The sequence below is a fragment of the Aotus nancymaae genome, unplaced genomic scaffold (assembly GCF_030222135.1).
Source record: "Aotus nancymaae isolate 86718 unplaced genomic scaffold, 86718_ANA_hifiasm-v0.15.2.pri h1tg000089l, whole genome shotgun sequence".
NCBI classification, from domain to species: domain Eukaryota; kingdom Metazoa; phylum Chordata; class Mammalia; order Primates; family Aotidae; genus Aotus; species Aotus nancymaae.
Window position 1 is genome coordinate 7176139 of NW_026988504.1, and position 18562 is coordinate 7194700.

The following is an 18562-nucleotide window of genomic DNA, read 5'->3' on the forward strand; positions in this document are numbered from 1 at the left end:
GCTGGAGTGCAGTGGCGTGATCTTCGGTCACTGCAACCACCATCTCCCAGGTTCAAGCGATTCTCCTGCCTCAGCCTCCTGAGTAGCTGGTATTACAGGCGTGCACCATCACACCCACCACCATGCCCAGCTAATTTTTGTATTTTTAGTAGAGATGGGGTTTCACCATATTGGCCAGGATGGTCTGGATCACTTGACCTTGTGATCCACCCGCCTCACCCTTCCAAAGTGCTAGGATTACAGGCGTGCGCCACCACACCCCGCCTTCGTTTTCTTTCTTAACTCAGTGTTTTTTTTCAGTAGTTTTCTCATTTTCCTTTGTTTTCTCACAATTCTGCCCCTGGCATGCCAACAGCCCTTTTCTCTCAGGTGGAAGTCCTCACCCCCTCATCAGACATCATCCTCTGCCCTCCCTCCCTGGTTTTCTAGGACCTGGATGGCATGGTTGCTGATATCTTAGGTCTGAAGATGTCTAATCCAGCCCCTAGCAAAAAAGCTGCAAAGGACCCTGGGAAAGGAGAGCTGCCCAACCACCCCAAGCCTGCGGGTGAGTCAGTAGCCAGTGAGAAAGGTGCAGGGGAGATGGCTCCTCGAATTTGCTAGGGAGACTTTGAGGACATGGAAAATGCTAGAAGGAAGCATTTGTGTCCTTGGGTTATCTTTGCGTGGATGGAGAGGCCAAGGAGCAGTTGTACGTGTGTGTGTGAGTGTGTGTGGTGGGGTAAGGGGACAGCTTGAGTTTCCTCCCTTCCTCGAGCTGTTCCAGTCCCTCTGAGTCCAACATGGGCAGCTCCTGGAGAGGCTGTGTGAGTTAAAATGGAGAACTCTATGGTAGCCTGTGCCTCTCCGGAACCCATGTCTCTGGAGTGACTCATGATTAGAGAGCAGAGGTAGCTCCTACCATGTTTCCCTGGCAGAAACCCATGGGAGAACTGGAGGCCCTCCCTTGGCCGTGCCCATGGCCATGAGGCCCCAGCTTCCCAGGAAGAAGTGCACCCATCCCAGGGGCCCCATCCATGGTGTGGGAGGAGGAATTTGGCCAGGAGAGACCCGGGCCCACGACCTTGTCTTCTGCTTCCTGCAGGGGGTGCCATTCCCACCAAGCAGTCACCTCCGTCTCCCAGCAGCTCTGGGCATCGGAACAGGAGGTTTTCCTCTGAAGGTACCATAGGCTTCTGTCATGCCTCTGGGACACTCTGGTTTGGGGGTGGCCTGGGGACACGTGCTGGCCCGAGGCCTAGCTGCTGCGTATGTTACGTGGGGAGCAGAGAGTTGGTGCCACCAGTGTAGTTCCTCATGAATTCATGTCGGGACCAGTTACACGACATTGGCTAAGATATTAGGGAACTTATTTGCAAGGCCTTAAAGCCAGACAGCACACTGAAGATTTTCCAAAGTATAGGGAGAAGTCCCTTTCCTGTCCTGAATGTGTGGATTTTTTTTTCTTTTCTTTTTTTCTTTGTTTTTTTGCTGTGCCCAAAGTTATCTCGAAGAATGGAGAATGTGTAGATGTTTTATTTCTCTTCTGATGCCTTTGGGACATTTCTAGAAGGCCATGCAGCCTGCAAGTCAGAGGCCCCACAGGCAAGCCTGAGGCAGGCTCATAAGCCCAGGGCCACCCTCTGACTCCCTATCCCCTTGCCCAGCCCTTCGGTGTTCCCTTAGGCCCCACCCTCCAGATGCCAGGGGGCTTTTTGTGTACTGGAGCAGATAGAAATCTTTTTTTTTTGGAGATGGAGTCTTGCTCTGTTGCCCAGGCTGGAGTGCAATGGCGCGATCTCCGCTTACTGCAACCTCCGCCTCCCAAGTACAAGTGAGTCTCCTGCCTCAGCCTCCTGAGTAGCTGGGATTACAGGTGTGCACCACTATGCCCAGCTAATTTTTTGTATTTTTAGTAGGATGGGGTTTCACCATGTTGGCCTACACTGGTCTCGAACTCCTAACTTCGTGATCGGCCCACCTCAGCCTCCCAAAGTGCTGGGATTACAGGGGTGAGCCACGGCGCCTGGCCTGGAAATCTTGACTTGAGGGCTCCTCCCCCAGTTCAGGCTTGCTTCTCCTGAACTAAGTGCTGCAGCCTGACCTGTGCTTTCCTTTCTGCTGGGAGACTTGGAGGACCCGCTGGCAGGACTTCTCTCCTATGATGAAGAAGGAATCACTAAGAAGCCGCCTGTGACAGAGAGCAAAACAGCTTCTGACAAGAGCCCCAGCACAGTTAGAGATCAAGGTAGGGCGGACTGGGCTCATTTCTCAGCCGGGGGGAAGGGTTTACTGGCAACAGGCTGACCATCCTTTCAGGTTCAGAACCAGGGGCCTCTCCCAGGTGGGAACCAGAAGTCTAAGGTCCAGTACAAAGAGATCATCATCAGTCTTCAGGAACAGGGAGGCAGGATGCATCATGAGCCTGGGAGTAGCCTGGGGGAGTTGGGTCCTGTGGACGGACCAGACAGGTCCAAAGCCTGCTGTCCTACCCAAAGGTGCAGAGAAACCATCCCCAGCCCATTCAGATATCATAGTTAAGGGCAAGCAGGCTGTGGGCACTGGGCCTTGTGTTCTGTCTTTTAGGTCCTTCTATTCCTCTAACTCCTGGGGACACCCCCATCCGAAAAAAAGAAGAATTGTTTGATGATGGAGATGACATCATGGCCACCTTGGGGTTTGGAGACAGCCCCAAAGCAGAGAAGAGGCAGATGGGAGACCAGTAAGAATCCCTATAAGTAGAGGGCCCTGGCCAGGCTGCTGCTTCCAGTTCAGGGCAAAGCTGGCAGACAGGTGCAGTAGGGGTCCCGAGAGCCCCTCATACTCACATGTTCCTGCCCTGTGTCCCGTCCTGCAGGGAAGGGCCTCGCCCTGCTCGCTCCACGCTGGATGAGCTGCTGGGTCGAAGCACGGCAACCAAACTCCTGACCCGCCCGGGCACAGGGGAGCGCAGGGAGTTCAAGCTAGACAAGAAGTACCAGAGGCCACAGGGTAAGGAGGCTTTCAGGGGATGCAACGGGAGGGGAGGGAGGCCTCTAGACCAGGCTTTCATCACAACCTGTAATAAGAAGTCAGCTTCACATCCGGATACACACGTGACTCTACACGTCTGTAGCTGAGACAGAAGCATCATGAAATATCACCATGACCACTGTTGGTGCTCGGTCGTCTGTGATTGATGCTGTTTGATCTGGAAATACACTGGCTGTGACACATTCAGCTAGTTTCTCGGGCCTCTCATGGGTAGCAGCTTGCATTTGAAAAGCACTGCTCTGGCTAGTGTATCTCAAAGCGTTGGCCCACAAGCCGTCGGCTGAGAATGGTTCTGTGTTTTTTTTTTTTTTTTTTTGAGACCAAGTCTCGCTCTGTTGCCAGGTTAGAGTGTAGTGGCACGATCTTGGCTCACTGCAACCTCCACCTCCTGGGTTCAAGCGATTCTCCTGCCTCAGCCTCCCAAGTAGCTGGGATTACAGGCATGTGCCACCACGCCCAGCTAATATTTTTTGTATTTTTAGTAGAGACAGGGTTTCACCACGTTGGCCAGGATGGTCTCGGGACCTCGTGATCCACCCACTTTGGCCTCCCAAAGTGCTGGGATTACAGGCATGCACTACTGCACCCAGCTTTCTTTTCTTTTCTTCTTTTTTTTTTGAGATGGAGTCTCCCTCTGCTGCCCACGCTGGAGTGCAGTGACACAATCTCGGTTCACTGCAACCTCTGCCTCCTGGGTTCAAGCAGTTCTCCTGTCTCAGCCTCCCGAGTAGCTGGAATTACAGGTGCATGCCACCACGCCTGGCTAATTTTTGTATTTGTAGTAGAGACGGGTTTTCACCATTTTGGCCAGGCTGGTTTCGATCTCTTGACATCGTGATCTGCCCACCTCAGCCTCCCAAAGTGCTGGGATTACAGGTGTGAGCCACCGTGCCTGGCGAGTATCGTTCTTGTGACACATGCAGTTCAGTGGGCCTGACCTCGAAGGATCCCGGGGTAGGGCCTGGCTGCCACAAGGCCACTGCATCTTCCTGGCTGGTGCCTGAGGTGCTCCCTTCACAGCGGCTTCCCTCTGCTTGTCTTATACAACAAGCTACCAAATTCAGCTGTTGTTAGACAGAATTTTGCAGCCACAAATGAGCTTGGTTCCCCCTACTCCAGATTATGATCACAGGCTCCTTAATTCACAGACAGCGAAGATGCATGGGGTGACGAGGACTTCACCTTCGGAGCCTATCAGCCCACCGTGGGCTCCTCTGAGGGCCGGCAGTCCCGCCGGCTGTCTGTCAGGTAGGCAGGGCCTATGGGGGGCTTGGCCTCTGAGACAGGCCGACCACTGGGAAGACAGGCCCCTGCAGCTGTCCCCCATCCCACCCAAGAGTCTCGTGTGGGAGGTCACAGTGTGCAAGGCCCTCGGCTCTGCGAGGGCTGAAGGAAGTGGGAGGTAGCCTGGTCCCGCCAGCCCAGACAGAGTGGTGGAGATGGCCCCAGTGGGAGACCCATCCCAGCCGCTGCTCAGGTTCGCCAGTGCCCCACCCAGCCTCAGAAGGAAAGGAGCAGGTGGGCTGGCCTCCATCTAAAGCCCCTGAAGTCATAAAAGGCTGTCATGTCAGGCTGGGCACAGTGGCTCACACCTGTAATCCTGGCACTTTGGGAGGCCAAGGCAGGTGGATCACGAGGTCGGGAGATCGAGACCATCCTGGCCAACATGGTGAAACCCTGACTCTACTAAAAATACAAAAAAAATTAGCTGGCCATGGTAGCACCCACCCATAGTCCCAGCTACTCAGGAGGCTGAGGTAGGAGAATTGCTTGAACCTGGAGGCGGAGGTTGCAGTGATCTGAGATCACACCACTGCACTACAGCCTGGCAACAGAACAAGACTCCGTCTCAAAAAAAATTATAAAAGAAAAGGCTGTGCTGTTACTCGGTCTCCCCAAGGAACATACATCCCGACAGATAGCAAGACCACTGGCCTCTGTAGGGGCTTCTCACACCCCACTTCCCAGGAGCTCTGCTGTCAAACCTGCCATGACAATTCTGACAGTGTAATCCTCCCAGTTTACAACAAAAAAATTAAATCAATGATAGGATTTTCTGAGTTTGGAGTTTTTTTCCAAGTATATATTTTAAACTTTGTATTTTGAAGTAATTTCAAACTTCAATAATTGACTTGGTGCAGTGGCTCATGCCTGTAATCCCAGCAGTTTGGGAGGCGGGTGAATCATGAGGTCAGGAGTTCGAGACCAGCCTGGCCAACATGGCGAAACCCTGTCTCTACTAAAAATACAAAAATTAGCCAGGCAGGGTGGTGGGCGCCTGTAATCCCAGCTACTCAGGAGGCTGAGGGAGTTGTGGTGAGCTGAGATCATGCCACTACACCCTAGCCTGGGCAACAGAGGGAGACTCTGTCTCAAAAAAAAAAAAAAAACTTCAGAAGTTGTAAAAACAGCACCAGGTGCTCCCTTCTCATCCTTTCCGAGGCTCAGCAGTTGTTACCATTATGCCAGGGTGGCTTCCTCAGCCTCTTTCTATCTGAAGAGCTCTATGTACATCAGTATTTCTTCCCACACCCAGTACCTCCTTAACCCTGGGAACCTGCTGCCACTGGTCAGTGACAGATGAAGGCCACGGCCGAACAAATGACGTAACAGAGTGGCTGTTGGTAGAAAGCCTGGTAACCACTTGATTCGACTTATTTTTTATTTTATTTTTTTGAGACGGAGTCTCTCTCTGTCACCAGGCTGGAGTGTAGTGGCACGATCTCAGCTCACTGCAACCTCTGCCTCCTGGGTTCGAGCAATTCTCCTGCCTTAGCCTCCTAAGTACCTGGGATTACAGGCGCCCACCACCATGCCCAGCTAATTTTTGTATTTTTAGTAGAGATGAGGTTTCACCATGTTGGCCAGACTGGTCTCAATCTCCTGACCTTGTGATCCGCCCGCCTCAGCCTCCCAAAGTGCTGGGATTACAGGCATGAGCCACTGTGCCCAGCCTTTTATTTGTTTTAGACAGTCTCACTCTGTCGCCCAGGTTGGAGTGCAGTGGCGTGATCTCAGTTTCCCGCAACTTCCGCCTCCCAGGTTCAAGCAATTCTCGTGCTTCAGCCTCCCCAACACCTGGGGTTACAGATGCCCGCCACCACGCCTGGCTAATTTTTTTGTGTTTTTAGTAGAGATGGGGTTTTACCATGTTGGCCAAGCTAGTCTCAAACTCCTGGCCTTAAGCAGTCTGCCCACTTTGGCCTCCCAAAGAGCTAGGGTTACAGGCATGAGCCACCACACCCAGCCTGATTTTTCTTTAGACCTGTATGCCCGCGGCTGTCATTTGATCCCGTTCTCTGTGGGTAGAACTGTCCCTGGTTCATGTGATGGAAGTCAAGGTCTCTATACCTCTTGGTGTTATATAGACAGCACATGGTCTGCCACCTAAGCCAGTCTAGGAGCCACTGCTCACTGGGCCTCAGCTGACTGTGCAGGGTCCCTGGGCATCATGATGCCCAGCCACAGGCTGCTAGGGGGCCACTGGGACTGGCTGCTTCCCCTGCCTGACACTCTCCTTTCTGTCTTGAAGTAGGTTCTTAGCAGACAGTGGCCCAGACCCCAAGGGAGAACCAGGCTCCAGACAGAGCCCTCCAGCCACTTCCAGCCCCATCCAGCCCAGGAAGGGAGGAGCTGACTGGTTGGGCCTCAAGGACGATGACTTGGACCTGCTCCCTGCCTCACCCACCAGAGAGGCCTGTCAGGAAAGCTCAGCACTTGCCACGCCCTCAGTGCCTCTTCCTGAGAGCCAGCACTCTGCACCAGCTGGGCTGCCCCCCTCCAAGGCAAAGCCACCAACCAAAGGTGCAGGGTCCCCTGCCAAAGCCAGCCAGCCTTCCAAGCTACGAGCCTCTGAGAAGGAGGAAGAAGACTGGCTGAGCCATGCCCTGTCTCGGAAGAAGTCCCAAGGCCTGGCCAGAGAGCAATGTGCTGGGGCCTCTGAGGGCCTGAGTTTTGCAGGGACAGTGGGCCATCCCCCTTCTGGCAGGTACGGGCTTGGGCTGCTATGGCTTGTAGGGGGACTTGAGGGGCCCCTTTGCCCCCTCACCTGTCGCGGCTTCAGTTGGGAACAAGGCACTGCGCTGTGGGCACAGAGGCCGTTTCTTGGCTTTGCTACTCTGCCTTTTGAGCACTGCAGAGAGAGCCTCTGGCTCCCTGGCTTGTCCCAGGGACAGACCCAACAGGACTGGGGAGCTGTTGACATTTGTGCCCTGATAGCCATGGGGACAGGTGCTAACTTGATGGGGCAGAACAGAGGATACCTGAGGTGGCAAACACACCACTGTCCTGCCTCTGAGCAGTGCCCTGCCACAGCACCCTCAGGCTGGCAGCCTCAGCGTCCAAACAGCTGGTGCTTCTGCCAGCTCCACTGAAGTGAATATGGCGTGTGTTAGCTGAGATGTCCCCGTGCTCTTTGAGAGTGTTAGAGACACAGTGGCCCAGAGCCACCTCCTGGAGAAGCCACAGAAGGGCGAGCCGTGGGACAGGATAGTGAGCGACATCTGAGGGCAGGAAGGCACAAGGGCCAGCAGGTTGGGGGAAATCGTGAGCAGCGATGTGGCCCGAGCCCAGAGAAGTGAACTGGGCAATTTGTGACAGCCCAGGGACATCACCCAGTCCTGGGGTTGATGTCAGGAGGGTACTTTTGACTTTCACCTGAGGCTGAGGGGAAAGCTGAGGCCAAAACAGAAGAGAGCCTGTCTCTTCACTGACCCGTGAGCCGAGAAAGAGATAGAAATAACAGGAAAGGGAGCCAGCCAGACTTGGGAGACTGAGCAGAGCCTTACTCTAGAGCTGAGCCAAGTTAAATGGGCTAGAACAGGGATGCTGAGGCAGGAAGAGGGTACTCGAAGGGAAGAGATGCCCACAGATCCCAGGAGCTCAGACTTGGGAGGAGAACACCACAAGACGGGATGGTGGGAGCAGGAGGAAGGGTAGCCATGAGCTTCATGTGTGAAGCCTGTCCTGGGCCCCGTCCTCATCCAGCCTGTCCTGGGCCCCGTCCTCATCCAGCCTGTCCTGGGCCCCGTCCTCATCCAGCCTGACCTGGGCCCCGTCCTCATCCAGCCTGTCCTGGGCCCCGTCCTCATCCAGCCTGACCTGGGCCCCGTCCTCATCCAGCCTGTCCTGGGCCCCGTCCTCATCCAGCCTGTCCTGGGCCCCGTCCTCATCCAGCCTGTCCTGGGCCCCGTCCTCATCCAGCCTGACCTGGGCCCCGTCCTCATCCAGCCTGTCCTGGGCCCCGTCCTCATCCAGCCTGTCCTGGGCCCCGTCCTCATCCAGCCTGTCCTGGGCCCCGTCCTCATCCAGCCTGACCTGGGCCCCGTCCTCATCCAGCCTGTCCTGGGCCCCGTCCTCATCCAGCCTGTCCTGGGCCCCGTCCTCATCCAGCCTGTCCTGGGCCCCGTCCTCATCCAGCCTGTCCTGGGCCCCGTCCTCATCCAGCCTGTCCTGGGCCCCGTCCTCATCCAGCCTGTCCTGGGCCCCGTCCTCATCCAGCCTGTCCTGGGCCCCGTCCTCATCCAGCCTGTCCTGGGCCCCGTCCTCATCCAGCCTGTCCTGGGCCCCGTCCTCATCCAGCCTGTCCTGGGCCCCGTCCTCATCCAGCCTGTCCTGGGCCCCGTCCTCATCCAGCCTGTCCTGGGCCCCGTCCTCATCCAGCCTGTCCTGGGCCCCGTCCTCATCCAGCCTGTCCTGGGCCCCGTCCTCATCCAGCCTGTCCTGGGCCCCGTCCTCATCCAGCCTCTCCTGGGCCCCGTCCTCATCCAGCCTGTCCTGGGCCCCGTCCTCATCCAGCCTGTCCTGGGCCCCGTCCTCATCCAGCCTGTCCTGGGCCTTCTGTCACCTTCACCTTAAATGCTGTCTTTTCTCAGCCAACCTCTCACCAGCACGCCAGGACTTGAGCAAGCAGCTGCTGGAGGGAGCTCTGGAACAACCGCCAGAGAAAGACCATGTGCCAGGCCTGGCATCTCGGGGTAGGCCCGGGCTGCAGGCTGAGCGGGAGTGAGAGCGCCATGGGCAGCACTCCGTCCTTAGAGAGGGACAGCAGACAATGGTGTGGGGACCCAATACAATTAACTGTGGTGTTCAACCCCTGCACCAGGCACGCTGGTGGAAGAGCTTTCTGAAGTACAGGGGACTCTGTCCTCTGCCTACCACCAGCACAACTGAGACTCCTTCCTTAGTCGGCTGTCAGTGGAACCCGAAGTTTTCCTTTACTCCTGGTGCCAAACCCCAGTCCCCATGTCCCACACAGAGGCTGCCCTCCTTGCCCTGTCCCCATGTCCCACACAGAGGCTACTCACCTTGCCCCATCCCTGTGCCCTCAGGTCCCCTGTGACTCGGAAACATGCCGCCTCGGCACTCCCTACAGGCTCCCCAAAGCAGGGAGCAGCCCCTGGAGACATCTCGGCCACGGGTTGGTTTTTTGTTTTCTGCTTTATTTGGGAGTTTAACCTGGGCGAGGAAGAGGTGCTTTGAGCTTCCTTTTGGGTCCCTGGGACATGAGTGACACCAGCCCCTCCTGGACACTTGCAGGCCCACAGCCCTGGGCCACCCTGCTCATTTCTCTGCTGCTGATGTTTCAGAGCCTGCCATGTGTTTCCCGAGCACCCAGGAGCCCACAGAGCCTTCTCTGCCCATCCAGGTAGGGGTGTGGGCGGACAGGTGTAGGTCAAGGTCAGGGCTCAGGGAGCAATTCTCCATGCACGGAGGCAACACCAGCACTTCGACCTGATGACCTGCCAGGAAAAATATGTCAGACATACCAAATGTGGCGTCGGCCACCTCCCCTGGCAACCCTCACCAGCACTTGCCTGAACTTCTAACCTCACTGCTCCCAGGCAGAGTTGGGTGTTAATTTCCCTACATCAATGGGAATTCGAGGAGGTAGCCAGGCCGGGGAGCTGGGAATGCTGCCGTCAGAAAGCAGGGCTGCAGGGTCCTGTTCCGTCTAGAAAGCCTCCACCCCTGCCATTCTCCTGCCACACCTCTGCCTCTGTTTCTATGTGTGGCAGTCACCTCTGACACCTGAGCATGGGAGGTGTGGCCCCCAGAAGTGTGTCCCTGGGAGATGGTGGGTAGGGGGCAGCTTGTGGGAACCAGATTAGTGTTAACATGTGGGCTTCAGGGCTAACAGGAAAAGCCAGCGTCAGCTTTTGTCAGTGGAGACTCAGCTGGGGCTCAGCCATTTGTCTGGGAAGCCGGAGACCATGCTGGGGAGGAAGCTGTTCCAAGGGGTGGAGGGAGACGCATGCTTCTGACCGGACCTGCAAGGGGAAGTACACTGGGGACTGCTCAGCTGCAGTGACTGTGACTCTCCAAGGCCTTGGCCCTGTCTGCAGCCACAGATCAGAAGCAGGGAGGTCCAGTGAGCAGAGGGCCAGGAGGTAGCTGATCCCAGCTGGGTCCGTCCCCTCCCTAACCAAGAACACCTCTCGTCCTCTCCTACAGCCCCTGCTCCCAGAGTCCCTGGCCCTGAGCCGGCTGCCAGGCACAGAATACCAGAAGCAGCTCCTGGCAGCACAGGTGAAGCTTCAGAGCGGCACCGCCGAGCTCCAGGCCGAGCTGCTGCAGAGCCAGGCCCGGCTGGCAGAGCTGGAGGCCCAGGTGAGTGCCAGTAGGGCCGCTGGTGCTGGGGGAAAAGTCGCAACAGGAGGGGTCACTGAGAGACTGAGAGTGGCTGGAAGCGTCCCCAGGAGGAAGGAGGGGCTGTTGGCACAGGGCAGCGTAGAGCACAGCCACCTCCCCTCCCTGATCGCTGGCCCTCCTGCCGTCTCCTAGGTGCGGAAGCTGGAGCTGGAACGGGCCCAGCGTGAGCTGCTGCTGGGGAGTCTGCAGCAGCAGCACCAGGCAGACCTGGAGCTCATCGAGGGTGCACACAGGTACCCCGGCGCCGGCCCCGGCTCTGCCTTGGCTCTCACGCTGACCCCAAAGGCCACCCCAGTGTGCTCGAAGAGGCCTTTACGTGGCAGCCCTCTGCCTTCCTCATGCCATGGCTGGGTGTTCTGTTGGCAGAAGCCGCATCAAGATGCTAGAAATATCATACCAGCAACGGGAGGAGCGTCTCCGGAGAGAGAACGAGGAGCTGTCAGCTCGGTATCTGTCACACTGCCAGGAAGCCGAGCAGGCCCGTGCTGAGCTCACCGCCCAGCACCAGCGGCGCTTGGCGGCCGCAGCACAGGAAAAGGACCAGGAAATGGAGCGACTCCGGGAGCTGCAGCGGTGAGGCCCAGGGACAGGCAGCTGGGGGTGGGTTTGCAAGGACTGGCCAGAAGGGAGCCATCCTCACAAGACCCTCAGCTGTGGCTCAGCAGCCCTTGGACTGGGATTTGAGCCCTTCCCTCCCAGCCCAGTGAGTGAGGACTGAGGGCTGTGCACACTGACCCATCTCACGCATAGGTGGAGTGCCACCTGCTCTTACAGAGGCAGGATGGGGTATCCGCAGGCTGTCCGCGCATGGCATGGCAGCAGCAAGCCCCCCAGGGCCTAACTAAGCACAGGGTAATCCACTCACCAGCTCAGGCAGTAGAGGCTAGAGACGAGGTCTGCCCGGGAAAGGCTTGCACTGTTGTGCCTGCCGTGTTGATAGGGTTGCCTTTCTAGAAGAGAAGAAAACTAAGAAGTTACCTAAGGGAGTCAGAGGCCTCGCTCTGTCGCCCAGACTGGAGCGCAGTAGCACGATCTCGGCAAACTACGCCTCCTGGGTTCAAGCAATTCTCCTGCCTCAGCCTCCAAAGTAGCTGGGATTACAGGCGCCTACCACCACGCCTGGCTAATTTTTGTATTTTTAGTGGAGATGGAGTTTCACCATGTTGGCCAGGCTGGTCTTGAACTCCTGAGCTCATGATCTGCCCACCTTGGCCTCCCAAAGTACTGGGTTTACAGGTATGAGCCGCCACCGTGCCTGGCTCAGAACCAGCCTTTTAAGACTGCTTAGGGCCAGGCACAGTGGCTCACACCTGTAATCTCAGCACTTTGGGAGGCCAAAGTGGGAGGATCACTTGAGGCCAGGAGTTTGAGACCAGCCTGGGCAACACAACGAGACCTTGTCTCTAAAAACAGTTTTTAAATTAGCTGGGCATGATGATGACTTGGGAGGTTGAGGTGGAGGATACCTTGGGCCCAAGAGGTCAGGCTGCAGTGAGCTATGATCATGCCACTGCACTCCAGCCTGGACCACTGAACAAAATCCTGTCTCTCAAAAAATTTTAAAAACAAACAAAAAAATACTTTGGGAGGCCAAAGCAGGAGGATTGCTTGAGGCTAGGAGTTCAAGACCAGCCTGGGCAACATAGCAAGATCTCATGTCTACAAAAATAAAAAAAGAAAAGAAAGAAAGACTGCTCAGGTTGGCCAGACTCAAAAGAAGTTCACACATGGCTTTTCCTTGCTCTATGTAAAGTGCTCTTTGCTGAATAACCGGAGGAATCTCCATCTTAATGCATATAGCATTTGAGGCACCATGACAGATAAGACAGAGGAGCTAGGGAAACTGAGGCAGTGCCCAGAGGAAGAGAGGCCTTGGAGCAAGGGCTGCTTCGAGGCACGCCTTTCCACAAGGAGTTACCGTGTCTGGGTGGTCCTGCTCAGAGTGGCTGTGGGCCCTCCCCTCCCGCCTCCCCTCAGGGCGTCCATCCTGGAGATGCGCAGAGACCACGAGGAGCAGCTACAGCGGCTGAAGCTGCTGAAAGACCGAGAGGTCGATGCGGCCACCAGCGCCACCTCCCACACACGGTATGTGTGCTGCCCCAACCGTGCCCGCCTGAGGGTGGGGGCTGGGGGGGTCCCGAGACTTTCAGGAGGTGGTGACCCAGCCTCCTTCCAGGTCCCTGAATAGCATCATCCACCAGATGGAGAAGTTCTCCAGCAGCCTGCAGGAGCTGTCCTCCCGCGTGGAGGCCTCGCACCTCACCACCTCCCAGGAGCGGGAGCTGGGAATCCGGCAGCGGGACGAGCAGCTGCGGGGTACGCCCTCCCTCTCAGACCCCCAGACCCCTGGTGGGAAGGGGAGCAGTTGCCAGCACCCTGTGGGTTGCCCCCAGCACTGCAGGAACGGCTGGGCCAGCAGCAGCGGGACATGGAGGAGGAGCGGAGCCGGCAGCAGGAGGTCATCGGGAAGATGGAGGCACGGCTGAGTGAGCAGAGCCGGCTGCTGGAGCAGGTGAGGCCCGTCCTCCTGGCCCTCCTGCCATGGGGCCTGTCCTCCAGGGCACCCGCAGGTGTGGCGACACTCTCCTGACCTCACCTCCTCAGGAGGTCAGCACCGAGGTTTGACTCTCCTGTGGGCATCCCCCCCGCTACTTCCTGCCTCTACATCTCCCTGCCCTGGCCAGGCCCTCAGCACTGCCCACCTGAGCACACAGGGGCCACCTGGCCAGGCCCCCACCACATCCTGCCTGCTCCTCACCACCACAAGCCCCTCAGCCACCCTGGCCGCCCTCCACAGTCTAACCCCGCAACCATCAACTGCACTCGGAGCTGTCCCCTTACCCAAGCCCTGTGACATTGTGACAGATGCTCTTGCCTGTTAAATGTCATCCTAGCCTCTTCAGCTCTAACAGACATTTGAACTCCCTAAATACCTTTCATATATAAGCACACGCTTTAATTAAATAATAATGACCTCAGCCAGGCACGGTGGCCTATGCCTGTAATCCCGGCTACTTGGGGAGCTAAGGCAGGAGGATCACTTAAGTCCAAGAATTTGAGACCAGCCTAAGCAACATAGTGAGATCCCATCTCTAAAAAAAATTTTACGCCAGGTGTATTGGCTCATACCTGTAATTCCAGCACTTTGGGAGGCCAAGGCTGACAGATCACTTGAGGTCAGGAGTTCAAGGTCAGCCTGGCTAACATGGTCTCTAATAAAAACACAAAAACTAACCAGGCATGGTGGCATATGCCTATAATCCCAGCTACTAGGGAAGCTGAGGGAGGAGAACCGCTTGAACCCAGGAGGCAGAGGTTGCAGTGAGTGGAAATAGCACCACTGCACTCCAGCCTGGGTGACAGAGCAAGACTCTGTCTCAAAAATAAATAAATAAATAAAATTTTGTTGTAATTAGCTGTATGTGGTGGTGCTCACCTGCAATCCCTGCCTTTGCTCACATCTCTCTGTCCTTACCTGTGGAAATCTTTCCAGGCTGAATTCAATGGTAATGAATCTTTCGATGCTACCACCTCCATGAAGCCTTCCTTGCCCTCCCACCTATCTTCTTGTTCCCAGCTAGTAGCTGTCATCCTTTAAGGTTTTACGAAGCACTTTCTTTGTTTTTAGAGACAGGGTCTTGCTCTGTTTTCCAGGCTGGAGTGCAGTGGTATGGTCATAGCTCACTGCAGCCTGACCTCCTCAGCTCAAGCCATCCTCCTGCCTCAGCTTCCAGCTCGACTGCAGGCGCACACTACCACACCCAGCTAATGGTGTATTTTGTGTTGAGATGGGGGTCTCGCCAGTTGCCCAGGCTGGCCTTGAACTCCTGAGCTCAAGCAATCCACCCACCTAGGCCTTCCAACATTTTGAGAGTATAGGTGGGAGCCACCATGCCTGGCCAAAAAAATTTTTTTAGAGATGGGCTCTCACTGTCACTCAGGCTGGAGTGCAGTGGCAAGATCTTGGCTCACTGCAACTTGAACTCACTCCTGGGCTCAAGCAGTCTTCCCTCAGCCTCCATATAGCTGATCACAGGTGTGTGGCACTAGACCTGGCTAATTTTTCGTATTTTTTGTAGAAGTGGGGGTTTGCCATGTTGCCCAGGCTGATCTCAAACTCCTGAGCTCTGACAATCTGCCCACCCCACCTTGGCCTCCCAAAATGCAGGGATTACAGGCATGAGCCACCATGCCTAGCCAAAACAAAAATTTTTTTTTTTTTGAGACCAAGTCTCACTCTTTCACCCAGGCTGCAGTGCAGTGGTGTGATCTTGGCTTACTGCAACGTTTGCCTCCTGTGTTCAAGGGATTCTCCTGCCTGAGCCTCCTGAGCTGCTGGGATTACAGGCACCCGCCACCACATGGAGCTAATTTTTGTATTTTTAGGAGAGACGGGTTTCACCATGTTGGCCAGGCTGGTCTCGAACTTCTGACCTCGGGTGATCCGCCCGTCTCAGCGTCCCAAAGTACTGGGATTACAGGCCTGAGCCACTGCACCTGGCCAAAAAAAAAGTTTTTAAAGAAGAAAATGAAAATATCCCACTAGTCAGAAATGTCCAGTAGTGACCTGATATCTACCCTGTGGCCGTATCAACGTAGATAGAGATGCTTTTATGTGGTGAGCCATTTTGATCCGCCTCTTCATTTGGTAACCGTGTTAAGCACCTGCCTGGGATCAGGCACAGGGAAGCTCTCGCCTCATGCTGTGTGGCTGGGCCCGCAGCACGGCACTAGACTGCCCTGTGCTTAGCCTGCTTGGCTGATGGGTGAAGACAGGCAGGACGGAGCTGGTGATTCAGTGGCAGGGATGTTGCCCCGGGCCTCCCAAGCTGCTAGCCTTGGTGCAGCTGGAGACCTGAGGGTTGGGCTGGCGCCTGCTGGGTCCTCCTCTTGGGCAGAATCGTGTGGGCTGGGCCCTGGCGGTGCCTCCCAGGCACCCCTCATTTTGTGCCTCTTTGGGAAGGACGAGTCAATGGCATAGTGTGGGAGACACTGGTGGGTTTGTGGCCAGGCCTGATCCTCAGGGCAAGACTCACGGTCTTAGTCTTACTCGGGCACTACAGGAACGCTGGCGGGTGACTGCCGAGCAGTCCAAGGCAGAGTCCATGCAGCGCGCCCTAGAGGAGCAAAGGAAGGTCACAGCCCAGCAGATGGCCATGGAGAGGGCGGAGCTGGAACGGGCCAAGGTGAGTCACGCCTCTGCCCTCAGCCCCTAACCCTGCCGTTATGCCCAGGGACACTCATCCCATGCCCTCGCCCCCACATCCCAGAGCGCCTTGCTGGAGGAGCAGAAGTCTGTCCTGCTCAAGTGCGGGGAGGAGCGGCGGCGCCTGGCGGCTGAGTGGGCGGAGTTCTCTGCACAGCAAAAGCTGAGTAAGGAGCGGGCGGAGCGTGAGGCCGAGCGGGCGCTGCAGGTGGACACCCAGCGGGAGGGCACCCTCATCAGCCTGGCCAAGGTAAGGCCCAGAGCCTCCGGCACAGCGGAGGGCCGGAGTAGCCTCTGCCCCTCCCTCTGGACACACCCGAGTCCAGTCTTAGGAAAAGAGAGCATAGCACTAATGTCACAAGAACACAGGGATTCAAACAATAATCACATCCTCATGCCCACAGCTTCCTTGTATTGTCCCAAGTGCCTTATGCACATTTTCTCATTTGATCCTCATATTCCCATGACTGATCATTTAGAAACGAGGAACCCGAACTTCAGAGTTGAGCCTGCCGCAGTCACATGGCTGGTGAGGGCAGCACCCTGGCTTGGCCCCAGGCTTCTCTGGCCCTCCCTGGAAGCCCCTGGCTCCACCACCCCCTCCTAGGGGCAGGGTGGGCAGAGGGGACCCGAGAGTCCTGCACAGAGCGCAGTGCAATACCTGGAGGAGAATGCAGCAGGGCCTCTGCCATCCCCAGGAGCAGGCCGAGCTGAAGATCAGGGCCAGCGAGCTCCGGGCGGAGGAGAAGCAGCTGGCGGCCGAGAGAGCAGCCCTGGAGCAGGAGCGGCAGGAGCTGCGGCTGGAGAAGGAGAGGCTCAACGCCACCGCCCTGCGTGTTAAGCTCCGCGCCGAGGAGGTGGAGAGCATGAGCAAGGTGCTGCTTGGGCACACGGGCACGGGCACGGCCCAGCCCAGGCAGCCCTGACCCGGGTGGCGTCCCTGCAGGTGGCCTCCGAGAAGTACGAGGAGGGGGAACGGGCATTGCTCGAGGCCCGGCAGGTGCAGGCAGAGCAGCAGGCCCGGCTGCAGGCGGTGCAGCAACAGCAGGAGCGGCTACGGAAGCAGGAGCAGCACGTGCACCAGGCAAGGCTCCCCGAGTGAATGGCACCCCGGCCCCCAGTACCCCCAGCCTCCCACATCACAGCTGAGGCCTTCTTTCCGGGGCAACGGGGACAGGAGCATCTGAGTCTGGCCCAGCAGAGGCTGCAGCTGGACCGTGCACGACAGGACCTGCCCTCCAACCTCGTGGGGCTGCTCCCCAGGGCCCAGGGCCCCGCAGCCTCCAGCCAGAGTGGTGAGTGGCTCCAGAAGGAAGGGCCGGGGGCTCAGGACTGGGCAGGGGCTAGGAGTGGGCAGGCCCCCCTCTAGCCGCTCCAGTTAAGGCGGCCAGCTGGGTTTTACAGTTGTCTTATTATTTCTTTTTTACACAAATAATGTGTGTTAATTTTAGGTAAATAGAAATAGAGAGAGGGACAGTATTAAAAATGTCACCTTTTCGTGACTCTGCACTCGGTAAAGAAAGGAAATAAAAAAAGTCATTGTCAGACTGGGCGAGGTGGCTTACTCCTGTAATCCCAGCACTTTTGGTGACTGAGGCGGGCAGATCACCTGAGGAGTTCGAGACCAGCCTGGCCAACAGGGTAAAACCCTGTCTCTACTAAAAAGACAAAATTAGTTGGGCGTGGTGGCTGGAACATATAATCCCAGCTACTTGGGAGGTTGAGGCAGGAAAATTGCTTGAACCCGGGAAGTGGAAGTTGCAGTGAGCCAAGATCCCACCACTGCACTCCAGCCTGGGTGACAGAGCAAGACTTCATTAAAAAAAAAAAAAATTCACCAGGCTTGGTGGCTCATGCCTGTAATCCCAACACTTTGGGAGGCTGAGGCGAGCTGATCATGAGATTAGGAGATCAAGACCATCCTGGCTAACATGGTGAAACTCTGTCTCCACTAAAAATACAAAAAAATTAGCTGGGCATGGTGTCACATGCCTGTAGTCCCAGCTACTCGAGAGGCTGAGGCAGGAGAATCGCTTGAACCTGGGAGGCGGAGGTTGCAGTGAGCTGAGATTGTGCCATTGCAGTCCAGCCTGGGCTACAGAGCAAGACTCCATCTCAAAAAAAAAAAAAAAAAAGTCACCCTCAACACCATTCCGAGTCTAGAGAGAACCACTTTTCAATGTTTCGGTACATAATGTTCCACTCTGGTACATATATATATATTTTTTTTTTGAGATGGAGTTTCACTCTTGTCACCCAAGCTGGAGTCCAGTGGTGTGATCTCAGCTCACTGCAACCTCCACCTCCCAAGTTCAAGTGATTCTCCTGCCTCAGCTTCCCAAGTAGCTGGGATTACAGGCATGTGCCACTGCACCTGGGTAATTTTGTATTTTTAGTAGAGACAGGTTTTCGCCATGTTGTCCAGGCTGGTCTCAAACTCCTGACCTCAGGTGATCCCCCTGCCTCGGCCTCCCAAAGTGCTGGGATTATAGGCATGAGCCAACATGCCTGGCCTGGTACATACGTTTTTAAAAACAAAATTAGGATTGTATGTGTTGTTTGATAACTTGACTTTTTTCACTCAGTCATGTACACATGGAACAGGTTTTCAGATCAGTCTTTAAACATGTAGTCAGTTCCCAGTCAGCAGTTTTCCACCGTGAGGCTGCTCTGTGCTGAGTGACTTGTCTTAAA

At 56.1% G+C, this 18562-nt stretch overlaps 1 protein-coding gene across 3 annotated transcripts in view; it reads left to right on the forward strand.

Moving 5' to 3' along the window:
- Positions 1–18562, forward strand: part of FBF1 (Fas binding factor 1) — a 29305-nt gene that overhangs the window by 8772 nt on the left and 1971 nt on the right. For all 3 annotated transcript variants that reach the window (XM_064369635.1, XM_064369634.1, XM_064369636.1), the window contains 21 exons: positions 430–547; positions 1085–1162; positions 2108–2227; positions 2566–2701; positions 2837–2970; positions 4161–4260; positions 6545–7000; positions 8886–8987; positions 9342–9430; positions 9600–9658; positions 10465–10620; positions 10795–10895; positions 11029–11235; positions 12640–12747; positions 12839–12978; positions 13056–13174; positions 15726–15848; positions 15933–16118; positions 16567–16743; positions 16815–16952; positions 17046–17163. In XM_064369635.1, coding sequence (XP_064225705.1) covers positions 430–547; positions 1085–1162; positions 2108–2227; positions 2566–2701; positions 2837–2970; positions 4161–4260; positions 6545–7000; positions 8886–8987; positions 9342–9430; positions 9600–9658; positions 10465–10620; positions 10795–10895; positions 11029–11235; positions 12640–12747; positions 12839–12978; positions 13056–13174; positions 15726–15848; positions 15933–16118; positions 16567–16743; positions 16815–16952; positions 17046–17163 — 2965 coding nt within the window. The remainder of the gene's footprint in view (positions 1–429; positions 548–1084; positions 1163–2107; positions 2228–2565; positions 2702–2836; positions 2971–4160; positions 4261–6544; positions 7001–8885; positions 8988–9341; positions 9431–9599; positions 9659–10464; positions 10621–10794; positions 10896–11028; positions 11236–12639; positions 12748–12838; positions 12979–13055; positions 13175–15725; positions 15849–15932; positions 16119–16566; positions 16744–16814; positions 16953–17045; positions 17164–18562) is intronic.